Source organism: Muntiacus reevesi, chromosome 12 (genome assembly GCF_963930625.1).
Source record: "Muntiacus reevesi chromosome 12, mMunRee1.1, whole genome shotgun sequence".
Lineage (NCBI taxonomy): Eukaryota > Metazoa > Chordata > Mammalia > Artiodactyla > Cervidae > Muntiacus > Muntiacus reevesi.
Window position 1 is genome coordinate 14,852,693 of NC_089260.1, and position 18,544 is coordinate 14,871,236.

An 18,544-nucleotide genomic window follows, 5' to 3' on the forward strand; every position below is an offset into this window, starting at 1 on the left:
AATTCTCATCATCTTAGATTATCCATGCATTTCTTTGACCCTCCCCATTACTATGATAACCAAGAACTGACTATAAGATAGTCACAGGACGTCTAAGAAATTTTCAGGACCCTTCCAAACAAATGCTACCCCTCCTCCTTACAATGGCGTGTCCTGCTCCCTCCTTCCAGCCACATCTGTTATGGCCACTGACACTTTCAAATGTCCATTTTCTCATTTATAGGGCTTGTAACTAATGATACAGTGATATCATCCATTTGAGTGAACGTGCAACAGTGCCGTTAGAAGTGAATTTTGATATGTATTTATTATATATGGTGTGTCTACATGAGATGATCAGATGAATTAGAAGTATCCTATCCTCAGGCAATGGTTGGAGTAGGAAATGGTGAAAGAAAGTGAAGTCAGTCAGTTGTGTCCGACTCTTGGCAACCCCATGGGCTGTAGCCCGTCCATGGGATTTTCTAGGCAAGAGTACTGGAGTGGGTTGCCATTTCCTTCTCCAGGGGATCTTCCCAACCCAGGGATCAAACCCGGGTATCCCGCATTATAGGCAGACACTTCACCGTCTGAGCCACCAGGGAAGTCAGGGCCCCCTGATAGCTCAGCTGGTGAAGGAATTGGTAACCCACTCTAACACTCTTGCCTGGGAAATCTCATGGACAGAGGAGCCTGGAGGGCTGTAGTCCATGGGGTTGCAGAGTCAGACATGACTGAGCACACGCACAGGCAATGGTGGTATTTGTGAGATGCATTTTACCCGCCATCTGACACATATCTGCTGAGCTTGTCCCCTGTTTGAAGCCTCTGTCTGCCCTGGGTCGATTCAGTCTAGCTGCCCTGTTCTGTAATAATGAGCTGTGTTTTCAGTGTGGCCATAGTAAACTGGGGTTGGGAATGTGTGTTTCCTAGCTCTGTCCCAGATCACTAAGAGCCTGACACCATGACTGTGTCTTTGTCATAAATCATGCTGGGCTGTGGGTGGGAAGTCTGCTGGGGTTCAGCCAGGCCTGCTCAGCAGATAAGGGTGTCCTTGGCCCTTCATAAAGGCAGCCTCCACTTACCGCCTTGATAGCAGGTGGCCTGAAGAATACTCTGCTCACTTTCCGGAAGGTTCTCTGAAGCATGGAGAACAGGTGCAGTTTCCCAGGGCCCTGGAAGGAATGGACACTGTTATTCTCACTCCCCTGCAGGCACCTTGGGCTCTCTGGCCTCTGGAGTGATGCCCATCCTCCCTTCCTCTCGGTCCCCTGACCCCCAAGCTGCGATCACCCCTTGGAGGGTTGTTCCACAACCCTTGAGGGGGTGAGGTGGGGAGGGAAATCAGGGGGTCTCTTCTACAAGCCGCACCTGAGAGGACTCCTCCCGTCTCTACCACCTGGAAATTTCTGAAATAAACCTAGTGCAAGCGCATCTCAGCATCAGGAAAGCCTCTTTAGTCTAGATGTGCCTGGCGCACACAGCCCACAGGCCTTCGAGCTTCTGGAGGTTAGAGACCGGGTCTTACTCAGAGACTGAGTTCCAGGCCTTGCCCACAGGAAATGCTCCATAAAGTTCAACGAATGTTGAGTGAACGGGCACAGACCACCTGTGTTTTCATCCTGTGGCACCTGGCACAGAGTCCATCTTCTGTTCCAGAACCTTCAGGGGACCTTGACTTGGCAGGTGGCAGAGAACACCTTCCTCCACCTCCTGAGCCCCACCCAGGTCTTCTTCCCTGTTCCTTCCAGTTCTTCAAAGGAGTCAGCTCCCCTCTTCTCTGAGCAGGGCCTGAACCTCCAGCCCAGCCTGTCTCCACTTAGGACAACCTCCATATCCCACCTCTGCTGGCAGAAACTCAGCCCAGGGCCAGCATCACCTCCATGGGGATCTTCCTGCCCTTCTGGCCTGCTGGGAGCAGCTCCGCTCCACCCGCTGTAGTGAGACCCCATCAGGACCTCTCCCTGTGGCCATCTGTGCACAGACCTAGAATCTGCATGGCAGAGTAGAAAGAACCCTGAACTAAGAGCCCAAAGATTGGGTTTAAATCTTGGGAGGGAACTGACCTCTCTGGATCTGGCTGCATGCATGCTAAGTTGCTAAAGTCGCGTCTGACTCTGTGACCCTCTGGACAATAGCCCGCCAGGCTCCCCTGTCCGTGGGATTTTCCAAGCGAGAATACTGCAGTGGATTGCCATGCCCTCCTCCAGGGAATCTTCCTGACCCAGGGACCGAACCCACACTTCTTAGGTCTCTTGCCTGCATCTAACTATTCACCTGTAAACTGGGAATGATCATTTATGCCTCTATCTCAGGGTCACTGTGTGGCACAGGGTAAGATGTTCACTGAAGTGCTTGGGGAACTTGTAAATTGCCATAAACTCGAAGGTACTCTTGTTGAAATCTTACTTCTCACTGTTAGAAGGCCCCACACTAGGAGAGGGCTGAGGCAGCATCCTGCTTGGCTGCCTGGAGACCCACTCCTGGCAGGCCTGGCCTACCCTCCTTGTGGAGACTACCTAGGAGGAGTCAGACTCAAGAGCTCAGGCACTCCCTTCTTGTAGCAAGTGGGTGGTGCTAAGGCAGATCTGAGTGACAAGCAGAGAGCACTGGGAATTTCAGCTGGGGATACTCCTACACTGGCCACCAGAGGTGGGTGTGCAAAGGCATTTTCCTACTTGCTGCCTCCCAGACTGACTTTGAAGGACTGAAGCAACCCTGAACAAGACAAGAGCAGTGGGTTATTATATTTAAGCAGCCATCAAAAAATACTGTATGATTTGTGACAGCAGAAAAGTAATTATCTTGCAGTTCTGGAGGCTGGACATTCAAGATCAAGGTGCCAGTATGGTCAGGCTCTGCTGAGAACCCTCCTCTGGGCTTGCAGATGTCTGCCTTCCTGCTGTGTCCTCCCATCACACACACACACACACACACACACACACAGAATAAACTCTCTTGTAGTCTCTTTTTAGAAGGGCACTAATCCCATCATGGATGGGATTAACCTCATAACCTCATCTAACCTCATAACCTCATCTAACCTCATAACCTCATCTAACCCTAATGACCTCCCAAAGGTCCCACCTCCAAATACCAGCACATTTAGGGTTTGGACTTCAACTTGAAATTTGAGGACACAATTCAGTCCATCACAGAGACTGGAGAGAAAAGACCACTTTACTCTTTACCCTCATGTAGTCACATTAGAGGTTGAAAGGAACAGAAGGAAACTTAGAGATCTTTTCTTTCTTTTGTGGCATGGGGAGAAAACTGATGCCCCCCCCCAAGCTGACCCTGGGGGTCGACGACAGAGTCAGAGTTAAAACTGGGGTCCCCTGACTTCAGAATCTCTCACCTGGGGTGACCTCTAAAAATACATCTCAGTTGAGCTGCTTCTGGTTTGTCTGAGAAAAAAAAAAAAAAAAAAAAACCTACACAGAGTTAGCAAACGAATGGCTGCTGCTAGATTTATTATTTTTAAAAATTCCAGCAAATGGTGTAATTCTGTCTCTCAGCCTTGGTCACCCTCTTGGCAGGCGGCCACTGTGGCTTTCTCCCTCTGGGGTTGGGGTTGGTTTTAATAACCTCCTACGTGGAGCCTCAGACACAGGATTGCTGTCTGTCATCACCACAGAGGTGCGAGTCCTCGGAACACATTACCCCATGATTGCTGCACCGCAGCCCGTGCATGAGTCACCAGATGTGGAATCCAGATGTGAGGAACAGACTGTATCAGTGTGTGGGGCTGTGAGACTCAGGCCCTAAAACCTGTGCTACGTCCTGAAGCGTCTGCTCGTCGTGATCATGAGTCGCAGGCCCTCTTCATGATAAGGCTTTAATTAATATGTAGACCTGCCTTCTTACATGTTTTTTTCTTTTTTGAAAAAGAGGATCCTTCTCTAAATGTTTTATTCCTGTATCCTGAGCTGTCTCCTAACTCCTTGCATCCACGTCACACAAGTGATGGTTCCCAGTCTGTCCTCACTCTCGTCCCTGGATTCGAGTCTAGGTACTTCTGGCTCATTGATGCTCAGTCTCCACAAGTGCTTCCCATGGGCCTGTGTTGTGCTGGTCGTATTATGCTGACCCTGGGCCTCCGTGGGGTTGATGCAGGTTCAGTTTCCACCCTGACAGAGTTTAAAATTTCTCAGGGAAGAAAGATATGAAGGATGGATCTTCCATTCTGTGTGATGAGAGTCATGATGTGGGAAGGAGAGGTGTCACGGGGCATCTGGCAGGGGGACCCTCACCTGGTCCAGAGGAAGTCTCCTGAGAAAGAGGTGTTTGATCTGACTTTTGGAGACTGATGGAGGGAGCTATGCAGAGATGGGGGGTGATATGGACTGAATATTTGTGTCCCCCAATATGTTGCAAGTCTAACTGTGGAAGGTGATGCTGTTAGGAGGCGAGGCCGTTAGGAGGTGATTAGGTCGTGAGGACGGAGCCCATATGAATGAGATCCCTGCCCACAGAGCTCTCCAGTTCCTTCCGCCATGTAAGGATACAAGAAGTCTGTGGCCTGGAAGAGGGCTCTTGCCCAACCATGCTGGCACCCTGACCTCAGACTTCCAGCCTCCAGAACTGTGAGCAATACATTTCTGTTGTTATAAGCTACTCAGTCTGAAGTGTTTTGTTAGAGCAGCCCCAAAGAACTAAAATAGAGGGGGCGGTCTTCCCAGGCACAGGAAATAGAACATGCCAGCCAGGGTCCAGAGGGTGAACTGACAGAAGCTGAGGGTACTGAGTACTAAGTACCAAATACTGAGTAGTAAGTACCAAGTGCTGAATTGAGAGGGAGACTGGAGAGATGTGAGCCTGGAGGAGCCACTGAGACAGACCACTGCAGCATTTAGAGTTACATTATGCTATTTGGAGGTTCAGCTTCCCTTGAGGAAGCTGTTTTAGTTTGCCTTCTGAGAATTTGCCAGCCTATCTTAGCAGCCTCTGCTGAGCCTGCTGGGCGAGGATGACCCCTGGACCAGGGACCATGGAGGAGACAGACCTGTGATCTAATCACACCTCTGCCCCCAGCACGGCTGAGACTAATCATCTCTGCAGGGTCAGGGGCCTTGGGCAAGTCACACCACTCTGTGTCCTTCAGTTTCTGTGACTTTAAAAGAAGGTGTTGGACCAGTTCATCCCCAAGGTCCCTTCCAGCCCGAGAACGAGGGCAGAGGCTGGCAGAGTAAGTGCTCCATAAACACTCACTGAATGAACGAACTCTTGTTGAGTGCCTACCATTCTCCCCAGGCTGAAGGCCCTCCGTATCCGTGAGTCAGGGATGGTGGCTCTCTTTGCCTGTTAGGTAACCACTGACATGCTTTCCTAGCAGAGAGTACCCTTAGCTCTGGGGAGATGCTGACTCCACGCTGGCTTCCTGACTTGGTGACTGAAAGGCAGCTGAAAGCCTGTGGTCGGGGAGTTAGCTACAGCACAACTTTGGCCTTCTCGAATTTACCATGTGTGGTTCTTTAATTATGAGTGACAGGAATGTCCTGGTGTGCAAAAACTGGACGTTTTGCTGAACAAATGCGAATTGCACTCTGGAAGGCTGGAAGGAAGGAGAGAAGGGGGAACCCAGCTGACCGCCACCATCCACATGGCGTGGGTTCTCATTTAAAACTCTCGTGACCCTTGGTTTGCAGAGTAGAAAGCTGAGGAAATGTTTCCTTTTACTCAGCAGGCGTTTGCTGAGGACCTGCCGTGGGGGCCAGGCATTAAGTTAGGAGCTGGGAGAGGCAGGAGAGGAGGGCAGGTGCAGCCCGTGGTCCCCTGGAGGTCAGAGCCCGTGTGAGCGTCGTCCGGTGAGGAGGCGGGCATAGGTCCAGAGCAACCAGTAACGTTTGGTGATAGCTGTGATGCTGGGCTTTCCTATAGCTCAGACGGTAAAGAATCTGCCTGCAATGCAGGAGACCTGGGTTTGATTCCCTGGGTCAGGAAGATCCCCTGGAGAAGGGAATGGCAACCCACTCAAGTATGCTTGTCTGGAGAATCCCATGGACAGAGGAGCCTGGCGGGCTACGGTCCACGGGGTGGCACAGAGTCGGGCACGACTGAGTGACTAATACTACTACTACTAGCTGTGACGTTACCAGAGGGGGCAGGTGCCTGGGGCTGGGAGGCTCTGTGCAGGGAGGTCCCAGAAGACATCTAGAGGAGGTGGAGGCAGCAGACGATCGGCTGGGCAGAGCCCTGTAGGGGAAGGGCTTCTGGCTTGGTGGGCTTCCCTGGCGGCTCAGCTACTAAAGAATCCGCCAGCAATGCAGGAGACCCCAGTTGGATTCCTGGGTCAGGAAGATCCACTGGAGAAGGGATAGGCTACCCACTCCAGTATTCTTGGGCTTCCCTAGTGTCTCAGCTGGTAAAGAATCCACCTGCAATGCGGGAGACCTGGGTTTGATCCCTGGGTTGGGAAGATCCACTGGAGAAGGGAATGGCTACCCACTCCAGTATTCTGGCCTGGAGAATTCCATGGACTGTGTAGTCTCTGGAGGTTGCAAAGAGTCAGACATGACTGAGCCACTTTTACTTTCTGACTTGATCCTGAGGTGCTGAAAGAAAGTACTCAGAGCTGGGAGCAGTGTGGCTGAGATGAGGCAGCGGGCAGGTCCTGTGAACCTCACCAACAATTCTGTGTCCTAGCCAGACTCTCAGGAAGCACTAAAGGGTGTCAGGCAGACGGAGGGAGGGATGTCTGTACGCACGCTTTAGAAGAGGACTCAAGCTAAGTCCGGGAGAGTGGGCCGGATGGGGTGAAGTAGGTTTGTGGAGACCTAGTTAGTAGATGGAATAACAGCCCAGGAGAAAGACAATGGCAGGTGGTTCGTGATGGTGGAGGAGCAGCATCACCTCTCTGGACACTTGGGAAGGTCTGTCCCGCACTGGCATCTCACCTCTGGCAGTTTGTTGGTGTCATCCGTGGGGCTTTTAAAACACCCGAAAGTCCAGGCAGCACCCCGGACCTCCCGAAATAGAGATTGTCTTACATTGATTGATGCAACCTCCTTGTAGGACAATTTGAAAAATATTTATCCGGGGGTAAATGTTCCTACCCTTTAGTGAGGCAATCCTTCTTCTAGATGTTTGGGGCATGCTTTCCCATTGTATGTAAAACTACAGGCACACAAATATCCCCTGCAGCGACACTGGTAATAGCAAAGCCTAGGAACCACCTCAGTGCCCTTACAGTAAGAAACTGGTTAAATGAATCACGGTGCTGCCTTTAAAAGATAATGACGTAGGGTGTCAAAGGTGAGAGAAGAGTACTTTTCTAAGATTTTTTTGTCTGTTTAAATTTGACTTTATTTTTAGAATGGGTAAAAGGTATACATAGTTTAAAAATCAAAACAATACGAAAAGACGTGCATTGAGGAGTTTGGCTCCTACTCTTGCCCCCCTTCCATCCCCCTGCCTCCCTGCAGTTCCCATCGGTAACTGGTGATGGGCAGGCCCTCCTGGATTCACACACGTGTATTCACTCCCTCCGTCACCGTCCGCTGCGTGGCCGACAGCATAGGAAATAACGGTGATGTGTCCCTTCTCCAGTGAATTTATCAGAAACTCTGTGGCTGCTTTCTGGGAGCTCGCTCTGGCTTCTTGAAGTCATGTCGGCATCTCTCTAAGGGAAGCCGTGTTGGGAGCAGCCCTGTGGAGAGGCCCACATGCTGAGGAACTGAAGCCTTCGGCCAACCACCAGGGAGGAACTGAGGCCAATGCACACACCAGTGAGCTCAGAAGCAGATCCGCGAGCTCCAGTGGAGCCTTGGGATCAGTGCAGCCCCCAGGGGACCAGCTGGACTGCAGCCTCACGAGACACTCTGAGCCAGAACCTCCCAGCTGAGCCACTGCTGGCTTCCAGACCCTCAGAAACTGTGTGACATCACACATGTTGCCTTAAGCTGCTAAGTGTTGGCACAACTTGTTTCACAGCAGTGGATAGCTAACATTCCATTTTATTTCCATTCCATTTGTGTTTCTTTAGGGGCTTCCCTGGTGGCTCAGCTGGTAAAAATCTGCCTGCAATGCGGGAACCCTGGGTTCGACCCCTGGGTTGGGAAGATCCCCTGGAGAAGGGAATGGCTACCCACTCCAGTATTCTGGCCTGGAGAATTTCATGGACTATACAGTCCATGGGGTCACAAAGGATTGGACACGACTGAGCGATTTTCACTTTCACTTTTCTTTATGTGAATAAAAGCCAATACAAATATCTGTTTATATTTTTCCCCTTTCCTTAGGCACACACAACTGGCGCACTATGTACCACATTCCATGCCTTTTTTCCTTCACTCAATGATATTTATTGGAGATTTCTTCAAACCATTACATAGACAACTTACTTATATTATTTACAGCTGCGACTGCAGCCATGAAATTAAAAGACGGTTACTCCTTGGAAGGAAAATTAGGACCAACCTAGATAGCATATCAAAAAGCAGAGACATTACTTTGCCAACAAAGGTCCATCTGGTCAAGGCTATGGTTTTTCCAGTGTTCATGTATGTATGTGAGAGTTGGATTGTGAACAAAGCTGAGCACCGAAAAATTGATGCTTTTGAACTGTGGTGTTGGAGAAGATTCTTGAGAGTCCCTTGGACTGCAAGGAGATCCAACCAGTCCATCCTAAAGGAGATCAGTCCTGGGTGTTCATTGGAAGGACTGATGCTGTAGCTGAAACTCCAATACTTTGGCCATCTCATGCGAAGAGTTGACTCATTGGAAAAGACCCTGATGCTGGGAGGGATTGGGGGCAGGAGGAGAAGGGGACGACAGAGGATGAGATGGTTGGATGGCATCACTGACTCGATGGACATGAGTTTGAGTAAACTCCGGGAGTCGGTGATGGACAGGGAGGCCTGGCATGCTGCGATTCATGGGGTCGCAAAGAGTCGGACATGACTGAGCGACTGAACTGAACTGAACTGAACTGAGTGTCTCATTGGGGTTTCCCTGGTAGCTCAGCTGGTAAAGAATCTGCCTGCAGTGCAGGAGACCCTGGTTCAGTTCCTGGGTGGGGAAGATCCCCTGGAGAAGGGATAGGCTGCCCACTCCAGTATTCTTGGGCTTCCCTGGTGGCTCGGTCAGTAAAGAATCTGCCTGCACTGAAGGAGACCTGGGTTTGATCCCTGGGTTGGGAAGATCCCCTGGAGGAGGGCATGGCAACCCCCTCCAGGATTCTTGGCTGGAGAATCCCCATGGACAGAGGAGCCTGGCGGACTGCAGTCCACGGGGTCACAAAGAGTCGGACACGACTGAGCGCCTAAGCAGAGCGTCTCACTGTGCAGAATATTTATTCAGCTTGTCTCCTGAGTAGTCGTGGACACCTGGGTTGTCTCCCACTTTTCATTATTACAAGCGATGCTGCTGTGAATGACTTGAAAGTATATCTCTCCATATGGTGCCAGGGTATCTGCAGGAGAGGATCCCAGAAGTAAAGCTGCCAGGTCAAAGGTACATTTTGTACTTTAGGTAGATACTGCCAGATGCCCCCTCCAAAGGGGACGTCTCCCCTTAGTATGTTTGAATTTTGAATCCTGGGCCTGTTTTGCCTTTCAAATAGTCTCTGCAGGTGACTGATGTTCCCCTGAGATTGAGAACCATCGCTCTATTCTCTTGATCAGATGCCCCAAGTGGGTAAGAAGGGAAAAGGTTAAAAACCCAAATTCTCTACATGCTTTTAAAGCATGCACACAACAAAATTTCCAAACAACTATAGTACAAAAGCCCAGGAGAGCTCAGAGGCTGGGCTGGGAGCTCCCAGGATCGTCTGCAGCCAGTGGTGAGGATGCCCCCTGAGAAGAGTGCTTTCAGGTTCAGCGGACTCCCAATAGAGGAAAGCAGTGCCCCTCTGCCAAGTACAGACTCGTCCGGCTAGAGCCTGGGGGGGGCCAATGACCTTTCAGGATCCCTGTGGAAAGACTCAATCACTCTTCAAAACTGCAGCCTAAGATGAAGCTACGAGGACAGAACAGGGCATGGGGGATGCTCCAGAGAGAAGGGGCGTGCTCAGGAGGGCCTGTCTGCATTATGGCCTGACAAGGCTGGCCTGAAAGAGTTATAGCTATTGTATTACATTGGAAAATGGAGTATTCTTTATATAAATTCATAGTGAGGAAAAAAAAAACCGCTCACCTCCTCAGCCAGCCGGCTGTCTGTATTATGGATCACTCAACTGTATTTCCACTCAACACTATGTGAGGGATTACCCCAAGCCATCGAGAAATGTTCTGCATCAATAATGAGTCTAGATTGTGCCCGGAGAAGTAAGTCATGTTCCGAGCAAAGAGCAAGGGCCAGCTCTGCTTTGACTCTCGTCTGCAGTTATAATTTTAGTTGATACAACGCTTTCCCACTGTTCAGATTTTGGCGGCCCTTCTGCCCAAACGAAGACAAAATTCCCTTCATGTTTGGAAGCTTACTTTAGAGTATAGCAACGCAGTGTAGCGGGGGAAAACATGGGATTTATTATCAGAAGATTACATTTTTAATCTGATGCTGTCACATATTAGCAACTGATGTTGGCAATCCATTAATCTTCCCAAAGCATAGTTTCCCTGGCTGGTAAATGAGAATAACAACAGCTGCTTTAATTAACCCATAGGGTCGTTCTCAAGACTCCCCTCCAAGAAAAATACTGCAAAAATGCCTTAGAAAAAAGCGTATGGTCTGTGCCTGGCTATGTAAGTGATTATGCGCTTTGGAGCATTCATTTTAAAACCTCACTTCACAGCCACTGTAGAAATTCTGCTCCATCTGAAATGATGGCATTGACTGTAAGAATTCTGTTTGGTTCTTAGAAAAAGTCCCTTTCCGTCTGTCCTCAGTATCAGGCTTTAACACATCAGCCTGGTTTTTACAGCCTGCTGTCACAGAAGCTACCCCAGCCCCATGGATGGTGGGGCCATTCTTCAGTTGCTCAGTCCTGTGACCTCGGGGTCACCCACGACTCTTCTGTCATATCCATGTGAAGATGGACTCTTTATATTAACCCATCAGCAAAGCTTGCAGGCTCTGCCTTCGAAGTCCAGCCACAGTCTGACCCTCTCGCCCGCCTGTCTGGGCCACCAGGGTCAGTGCAGTGACTCTCTTCCCACTCTCCCTGCTCCAGCCTTACCCGTGGCCTGTTCTGTGCAGTGGTCCTTTAAGAAAAAAGTCAGTTCGCATGACTCCACTGCTCAGAACCCTCCAGCGACCCCTTCTGACTTAGATGCAACCACTGCGTGTGACTCCCACGAGGTCTGTCCTGGCTCATCGCCTGCCCGGTCCCCTGATCTCCTTGCCTTTCCTGAAACCTGCTGCACCCGCTCCTGCCACTGTTTGCGGATGCTGTACTTCCTTGGGTGTCATTCTTTCCAAACAGCACACATTCACTCGTCTCTTTCTCCAGGGCTCTGCTCACTGTCACCTTCTCTGACATGGCGAGGAAAATAATAAGCCCTCTGCACGCCCCAGATCAGCAGGCCCTCCCCATCCCCCTCATCCTGCTTTTCTCTGTAGCACTTTCTCCTGACATATACATTTGTCTGTCTTGCCCCTCTTTCCTTCCGCCCCTGCCACCACATGTAAGCTTCACAAAACCAGAAACTTGGTTTTACTTATTGTTATGTCCCCAGAGACTGGAAGAGTGCCTGACTGAGAGAGAGGGGACTCACGAATTATTCCACAGCTCAGTGAACAAATGAATGAATGAATGGATGGATGGATGGATGGATGACCGAAGTAGGACACATATGTGCATACATAAGCGGATATGCAGATAATCATGGTTATTTAATAATCTGACATTATGGTTATGTAGATAATCGATGATGTGGAACTTATTTTCTAATATTTATAGGCCATTTCTGTCTCTCCTTTTGTAACTTGTCTTTCCATGTCTTTTGTTCATTTTTCCTACAGAGATGATAGTATTATTTTATGTGCTCTTTATATATTAAGACATTTTGCTCATAGACACGCTTTCTATTTTGAAATGTGCCCTGTAGTATAAAGTACTGCTTTCATTTAAGCTGTCTGAAATATCTTAAAAGATTAAAGAAGTCACTAATGTATGAATCACTTCCTTCTTCTGTTTCTCTGTTTCCACTTGGATTCTCAGAACTGGACGCTTGTGCTTTGGGCAAGCACGGTTGTGAACATTCATGTGAAAGCAGTGGAGACTCTTTCGTGTGCCGATGCTTTGAAGGGTATATACTCCGTGAAGATGGGAAGACCTGCAGAAGTAAGTTCTTATTGGAGTGGGTTCCCATTATTATGTCTGATCTCTGCCTGAAATCCACTGGCCTGATCTCTGTGTAAATCAGTTACTCTCAAAAACTGTTGCCACAAGACCAGTAAATGTAATGTGGGATCCTAGATCAGAAAAAAAAACGACATCAGGTTGAAAACTAAGAAAATGTAAATTAATTATGGGCTTTGTTTGATATTACTGTATCAGTATCGGTCCATTCATCATAACAAGCGTATCACACTAATATCAGATTTTAATACTAGTGGAATCTGGGTATGCGGTTTACAGGGAATCTGTGTACTATATTCTCAATTTTCCATAGGTCTCGAATTGTCCTAAAAGAAAAAGAAAGCCTATTAAAAAGAAAACAAACAAATGGACAAGTGACAAAAGTCAAAGCCAGAGCCACAACTGAAGGTGACATGCTCTGTGACAGGAAACAAGAGGCTGGCGATGTGCTCTCCTAGAAGGATGTCCAGGCTGAAATCTGATTCTCTCACCTTTTAGCACTGCCATTAGTTAGCTAGGCAAGCTGCTTAACTTCTCTGAGCCTCTGCTTCTTTATCTTTAACAATATTGTTGCTACTGTTTCTGGTGGCACAAATCCCTCTTAGAGACCCCCTTTTGATGAGGCCATTCCTACATCTCAGAAAGCAAGGTCTTTTCCATAGGGCCAAGACATATCTCCGTCAAGTCAAAGGGGAGTGGGTAACCCCGAGCAAATGATTCCCACCCTTGTCAGTCATTTTCTCAAGCTTCTCAAAGTACTTTACAAAGAGAAACTCATATTGATGCATTTGAAGAAAAGATGGGTCCCTGAAAGTATTACTGTCATTTTTCATAAAGGAAAGGTAAGCCTGCAAGAGGTTAAGTGATTCTCCAAAGTCACGTTGTCAGGGAAATACCTAAAACTAGATTTCAGCGTCACTAATCCAGATTGAGGTTTAATCTCCTAAGTAATCACACCAGCGCCCGCGGAAGGCCGGTGATGGATTGCGTTTTTACGAGATACTGATGTAGGTGATGGCAGAGGGCGGTGGCTGTGACAGTGAGGAAGCTTGGAGAGTGAACCCGAAGTAGAGCTGCTGAGCTCAGATGGCCGTGGAGTCCAGGGGCTGAGAAGGATGGATCCTCCCAGGTGAAGCCCAGGGAAAACTGACGTTGGTGAAATTTTTAACTTTGCTGTCCTCAGGGAAAGATGTCTGCCAAGCAGTGGACCACGGCTGTGAGCATGCTTGTGTGAGCACTGGGGAGTCGTATGTCTGCAAGTGCATGGAGGGATTCCGGTTGGCCGAGGATGGGAGACGTTGCAGAAGTAAGTCGCTTCTACTCAGGACAGTTAGAGAGCTTCATTTAACATTGGAAGTTTTCTGTTATAGTCAGTGTCACTATTGTAAGTTCCTGCCTTGGATGCTCTGAAACTATTGTGCTCGTGATCAGTCCACTGGACCTGCAGCGCTTCAGGAATTTCTCAGCCTGGGTCCTGGGGTGTCAGACTCTTCGCTGCTTTCACTTTCTCCCAGTTGTAGCCCCTTTCCACAGGAGTTGTGTGAATGCCCAGAGCCTCGCAGAGTGCCTGGCTAGTCATTGGAAGGGATTAGGATCTGGGTCAGCAATCGCAGTGAGGGTCAAAGCATAGTTGTAATGCTTTTGCTTCTTGGAAAACCTTGTAAGTAAGGGCAGAAGGTGAGAGAAGGGATGAAGGGTTTTTTTTTGGGGGGGGGGTGTGGTTTATCCATTAACATTTACTTCTGTGGGTCACTCAGAACAGATTATGAGAGTTTTCTTAGAAGGTATATTGCTCAGGGTTCTCCAGAGAACCAATGAAATGTATGTTTGTGTGTGTGTACATACATGTGTGTGTGTGTGGATAGATGATAGACCAATAGATAAAGAATCTGCCGGGCAGGTTGGTGACCCAGGGAAGAGCTGATATTGCAGCTCTAATCTGAAGGCAGTTGGGAAGCAGAATTCCCTCTTCTTCGGGGGAAATTCAGTCTGTTTTTCTCTAAAGGTCTTCAAAATAGGGCCCACCCATATTATGGAGGATAATCTGATTTACTCAAAGGCTCGTGATTTAAATATTAGCTCATCTAAAGAAGTACCTTCACAGCAACATTTAGACCAGTGTTTTATGCAACAACCAGGAGCCATAACCTAGCCAAGGCAATGCATAAAATGAACCATCACAGCCCTGAGAGGGAGAGAGAGGGACATGTGATCTCAGTGAAGTGGGCCATAGACGAGCATGGGGTCAGGATTTCCACCCCCTGTGAGATTCTGAGGTGTTAACCCCTACTTTGGGGGGGGGGTGTCTTGACATGGTTTACATGTTTTTGTGATACTCTGCTCCAGTGGGCAGGATGGCCCTTCTTTAGTTTAAAAAAAGGAAAAAAAAAAAAAAAAAAAACTCATCTGCTGTGGAGGTTGATTTGGGGGAATTTCATCACAGATTCCTGAGATAACTTGCGGCTTCCACAGGTCAACACAGAGGGGCAAAGGAGAACTCACTCCTCATTATGCCTCCAGGAGGAGGGGCTTTTCTGCCTGTAGCAGGAAGTTGTATTTGCAAGACCGATTCCTGGGATGCCCGTGGGTCCATGGCGACTCTGCGGGGCGCCCTTAGCAAGGCTGTGTTTTGCCTTCACGCTGTGGTGTCCTTCTGCGGGGACCACAGCTATGATCCGTTATGTCCACCTGAGCCGTTCGTTCATGCTTCTGTTTTTGTAAGCATGGAACGCACGTGTGCATCATTTCTACACTCAACACGCTTTTTTGCTCAATAGGGTGAGCTTGTACAACTTGTACAACAGTAGGTTGAGGTTGTACAGTTGTGCACAAGGCTCAACTTCTTCCTCTGAAATTTGACTGCTAAATCAAACCCTCCCATTCCTCCTTCCAGAGGGATCTGTAGTCACTGATTCCAATTTTGTAGCTAGCTTCTCGTCTTAGGGAGCTAATGACAGAAAGGAACCAGAGAACAGAAGGCTTTCATACTGCGGAGGAGGACCACTCAGGACACTTCCTGACTCAGCCCTGTGGTTGAGGGGCTGTGTGACCTTGGGCCACACTGTCAAACTTTGTTTCTTCATGTATCCATTGGGCGTAACTATCCCTGCCTTCCTCTCTCCACAGGATGCTGTGAGGATTAAAGAGCTGTCAATACTCTGAAGAGTCTGAAGTGCCTCACACATGAGAACTCTACATTAGACAATTGAAACTGGGATGTCTATGGGGAAAAATCAGTAGGGTGGGAAAATCAAACCTCAAAGTACATTGAACAATTCTAAAAATTATTAAGAAATTCAGGACACCTGATCACTCAGCTTACCATTCAGTTTCATGGAAACGAGAGCTTTCTTAGAGGAGATTTCCTTTACCATGCCTTCTCCTTGAGTATTAGACTGAAAGAGGGGATGTTATAGAGGAGGTTTGAATGGAGTTTTTCATGGTTTATTTCCATGATCTGTCCTGACATGACTGTTCAATCCAGCTCATTTCTACACTGATGGGGTTGCTTCACTTCCTATATTCCCCTCAGGGAAGGATGTCTGCAAATCGACCCACCATGGCTGTGAACATATTTGTGTTAACCGTGGCAACTCCTACATCTGCAAATGCTCAAAGGGATTTATTCTAGCTGAGGATGGAAGACGGTGCAAAAGTAAGTGATCTGAACTGGGTTTTTTTGCTTTAATTTGGCTTGGGAGCAATTGTTTTTTTGGAGTATTTGCAGGAAGTAAATCCCTCACCTCTGCTTCTACCATAGATATAAATGTGTATACATAGACAAAGAATGGGGAAGAGAGCTTAACTGCATCTGTGAAAACACTTTTGGTTTCAGTTGACAGTAAGTTCACTGTCAGCTAAGAGACTAGTGATCGTAGCTGAATATCAGGAATGAGGGAGGTAAGATTTGTGCTTTTAAACTTAAAAAATAATATCTCTAAAGTGGCAGAAAAAGCCTTGAGTTATTTTATAATATCAGAGTAGAGAACTTTCTAAACATGACATGAAACATAAAAAAAAAAAAAAGGAATATGTATAATGAGAGATTAAAGCTACAGTACATTTTTTACCTTTTAGTTATCAGAGTTCAGTAAGTTTGATGATTCCTTACGTTGGCAAAGGTATGTTGTAACAGGCAATTGTAAATTTATCACTAGGTGTCTGAATTGGTACAACTTTTAGGAGGGCAGTTTGGCAAATATTTTAAAGGCAGTTCCTGCCCCATCCTGGTGTCTGAGTGATTCACTGGCCCAGCAAAGGGGCCACGTTTCCAGAGCTCTGAAGACAGAGGGTAACACCCCAAAGTATGGCCTCTTTTCCACTCTAGCCTCATTGGCCGAGCAGCTGCCAAGAACAAAGGCCGCAGCTCCCAATACCTGGCAAACAAATGCAGGATTGCCTCAGGAACTGATTGCTTCTCTTAGGTAACCCCCGCCCCCAGGGTATTTGGGGAGCAACTTTGAGAACAAGTTGGGGAGTGGCTGTCCTTCTATGAGACTGGAGAGATTCCACAAAAGAATCTGGATGTCATGGAGGAGACAGTGGTTCAGACAGAGGAAGCAGCTGATGAGATTCCTAGAAAGCTGGAGAAACAGGAAAAGAAACACTTGAAGACGGAAAAGACTGGCTGCCATTGCCATGGCATCATCAGAAAAAAGCAGTGTGAGGAGTGTGAGGGGACAAGTGAAAGACCCAAAGAAAAGCCAAAGCCCCAGGAGGCTCCTCAGGAGGATGGGATGGAAGACCCATCTGTCTCCTTCTCCAAACCCAAGAAAAAGAAACCTTTTTCCAAGAAGGAGCTGGTTAGTAGTGATCTTGAAGAGACAGCCAGCAGTGGAAATCTTTCCAAGTGGAAGAAATCTTCCCCCAAAGTGGAACCGGTTAGTGACCCGAACGAGTCAGGTAACAAGAGGGTCCCCAGGAAAAAAGAGGAAAAATTCTTTTCTAAGGGGAAGCCACTCCGTAGTGAACCTGAAGATGCTGCTGCCAGCAAGAGCAGTGACTCCAAGGGAAAGAAAAAGCTCTGAAAGCTATCCCAGGAAACACAGAATGGACATTTCCCTAGTGGGGTGTAACTTGCAGAGTTATTTCCCAACCATCCCCTAGAGCCCAATAAAAATAAAAACAAAGTCACAAGAAAATAAATAAAGGAAGGCAGTTCCAGTTCTAGGAGTTTATGCTGCAGAGAAGTGCATGTGTTCACAAAACCACATATGAAGGAATATTTTGTGCAGTGTTATTTGTAGAGCAAAAATAGGATATAAGTGCCTATTCATAAGATACTGATTAAGTAAATTATGGTGCAGCTATACATTAGAATACTATACAGCTGGTAAAAGGAATGAAGCAAAACTTCCCTGGTGGTCCAGTGGGTAAGAATCAACCTGCCAGTGCAGGGTCCACAGGTTCAATCCCTGGTCCAGTAGGCTCCTACATGCTGCAGGGCAACCAAGCCTGTGCATCACAACTGCTGAGCCCACTTGTTGCAACTACTGAGGCCCATGCTCCTAGAGCCTGTGCTCAGCAATAAGAGAAGTCACTGAAGTGAGAAGCCCAGAGCACTGCAACAAAGAATAGCTCCAGCTAGCCTCAACAAAGACCCAGCACAGCCAAGAATAAATAAGTAAATATATAAAAAAGGAATGAAGCAGCTCTAAATATATCCTCAAGATATTTTAAGTGACAAAAGCATGGTGTTGAGTGGTTTTTATAGTGCTACCATTGATGTATTTTGCAAAAGGCTCCCTCTAACATACTCTCTCAAGATAGACATCGCTATAGAGGTAGACATAGATAGAGAGATATAGATATAGATAACCTTTGTAGTGTTTGAACTTTGTTCCATGTGCATGTAATTTTTTTTTTTTAAGAAAGTTAAAGGATAGAGACAAAATCTAGAAAGCATCATGGTGAGGAAGTTCAGTATGATGTCAAGTGAAAAATAAAGGAAGAAACTGGGGATCTATGTAGAAAAAAAAGACTCAAGGTACCTTTCAAATTCCAAAGTGACAGTCACCTCATCCATTATTTATAGGACATCCCCCAAGCCCTGAGGAAAGAAAGGACATTGGAGAAAAGCCACAACTTGGTACAAGGACAAAGACACCTTGTCTTAGAGAAACTGTGTGATTAATTAGTTAAGATCATGAGCTTTGATCTTACGGATTTTTGTGCATTTGAATCCACTATTCCTACATTTGCGTGACCTTGGAGAAATTATTTAAGTTCTCTGGGGCCTCAGTTTCTTTCTATAATATTAGGATAACACTTTACAGAATCGTCATAAGAAATACATGACACTGTGTGTTTACAGGTGTTTAGCTC

The 18,544-nt window shown here is 47.5% G+C and overlaps 1 protein-coding gene across 2 annotated transcripts in view; it reads left to right on the plus strand.

The window, feature by feature from the left end:
* MATN2 (matrilin 2) overlaps positions 1-18,544 on the plus strand; it is a 166,958-nt gene that overhangs the window by 135,703 nt on the left and 12,711 nt on the right. For both annotated transcript variants that reach the window (XM_065902517.1, XM_065902518.1), the window contains exons 11-13: positions 12,080-12,202; positions 13,404-13,526; positions 15,753-15,875. In XM_065902517.1, the coding sequence (XP_065758589.1) occupies positions 12,080-12,202; positions 13,404-13,526; positions 15,753-15,875 (369 nt within the window). The remainder of the gene's footprint in view (positions 1-12,079; positions 12,203-13,403; positions 13,527-15,752; positions 15,876-18,544) is intronic.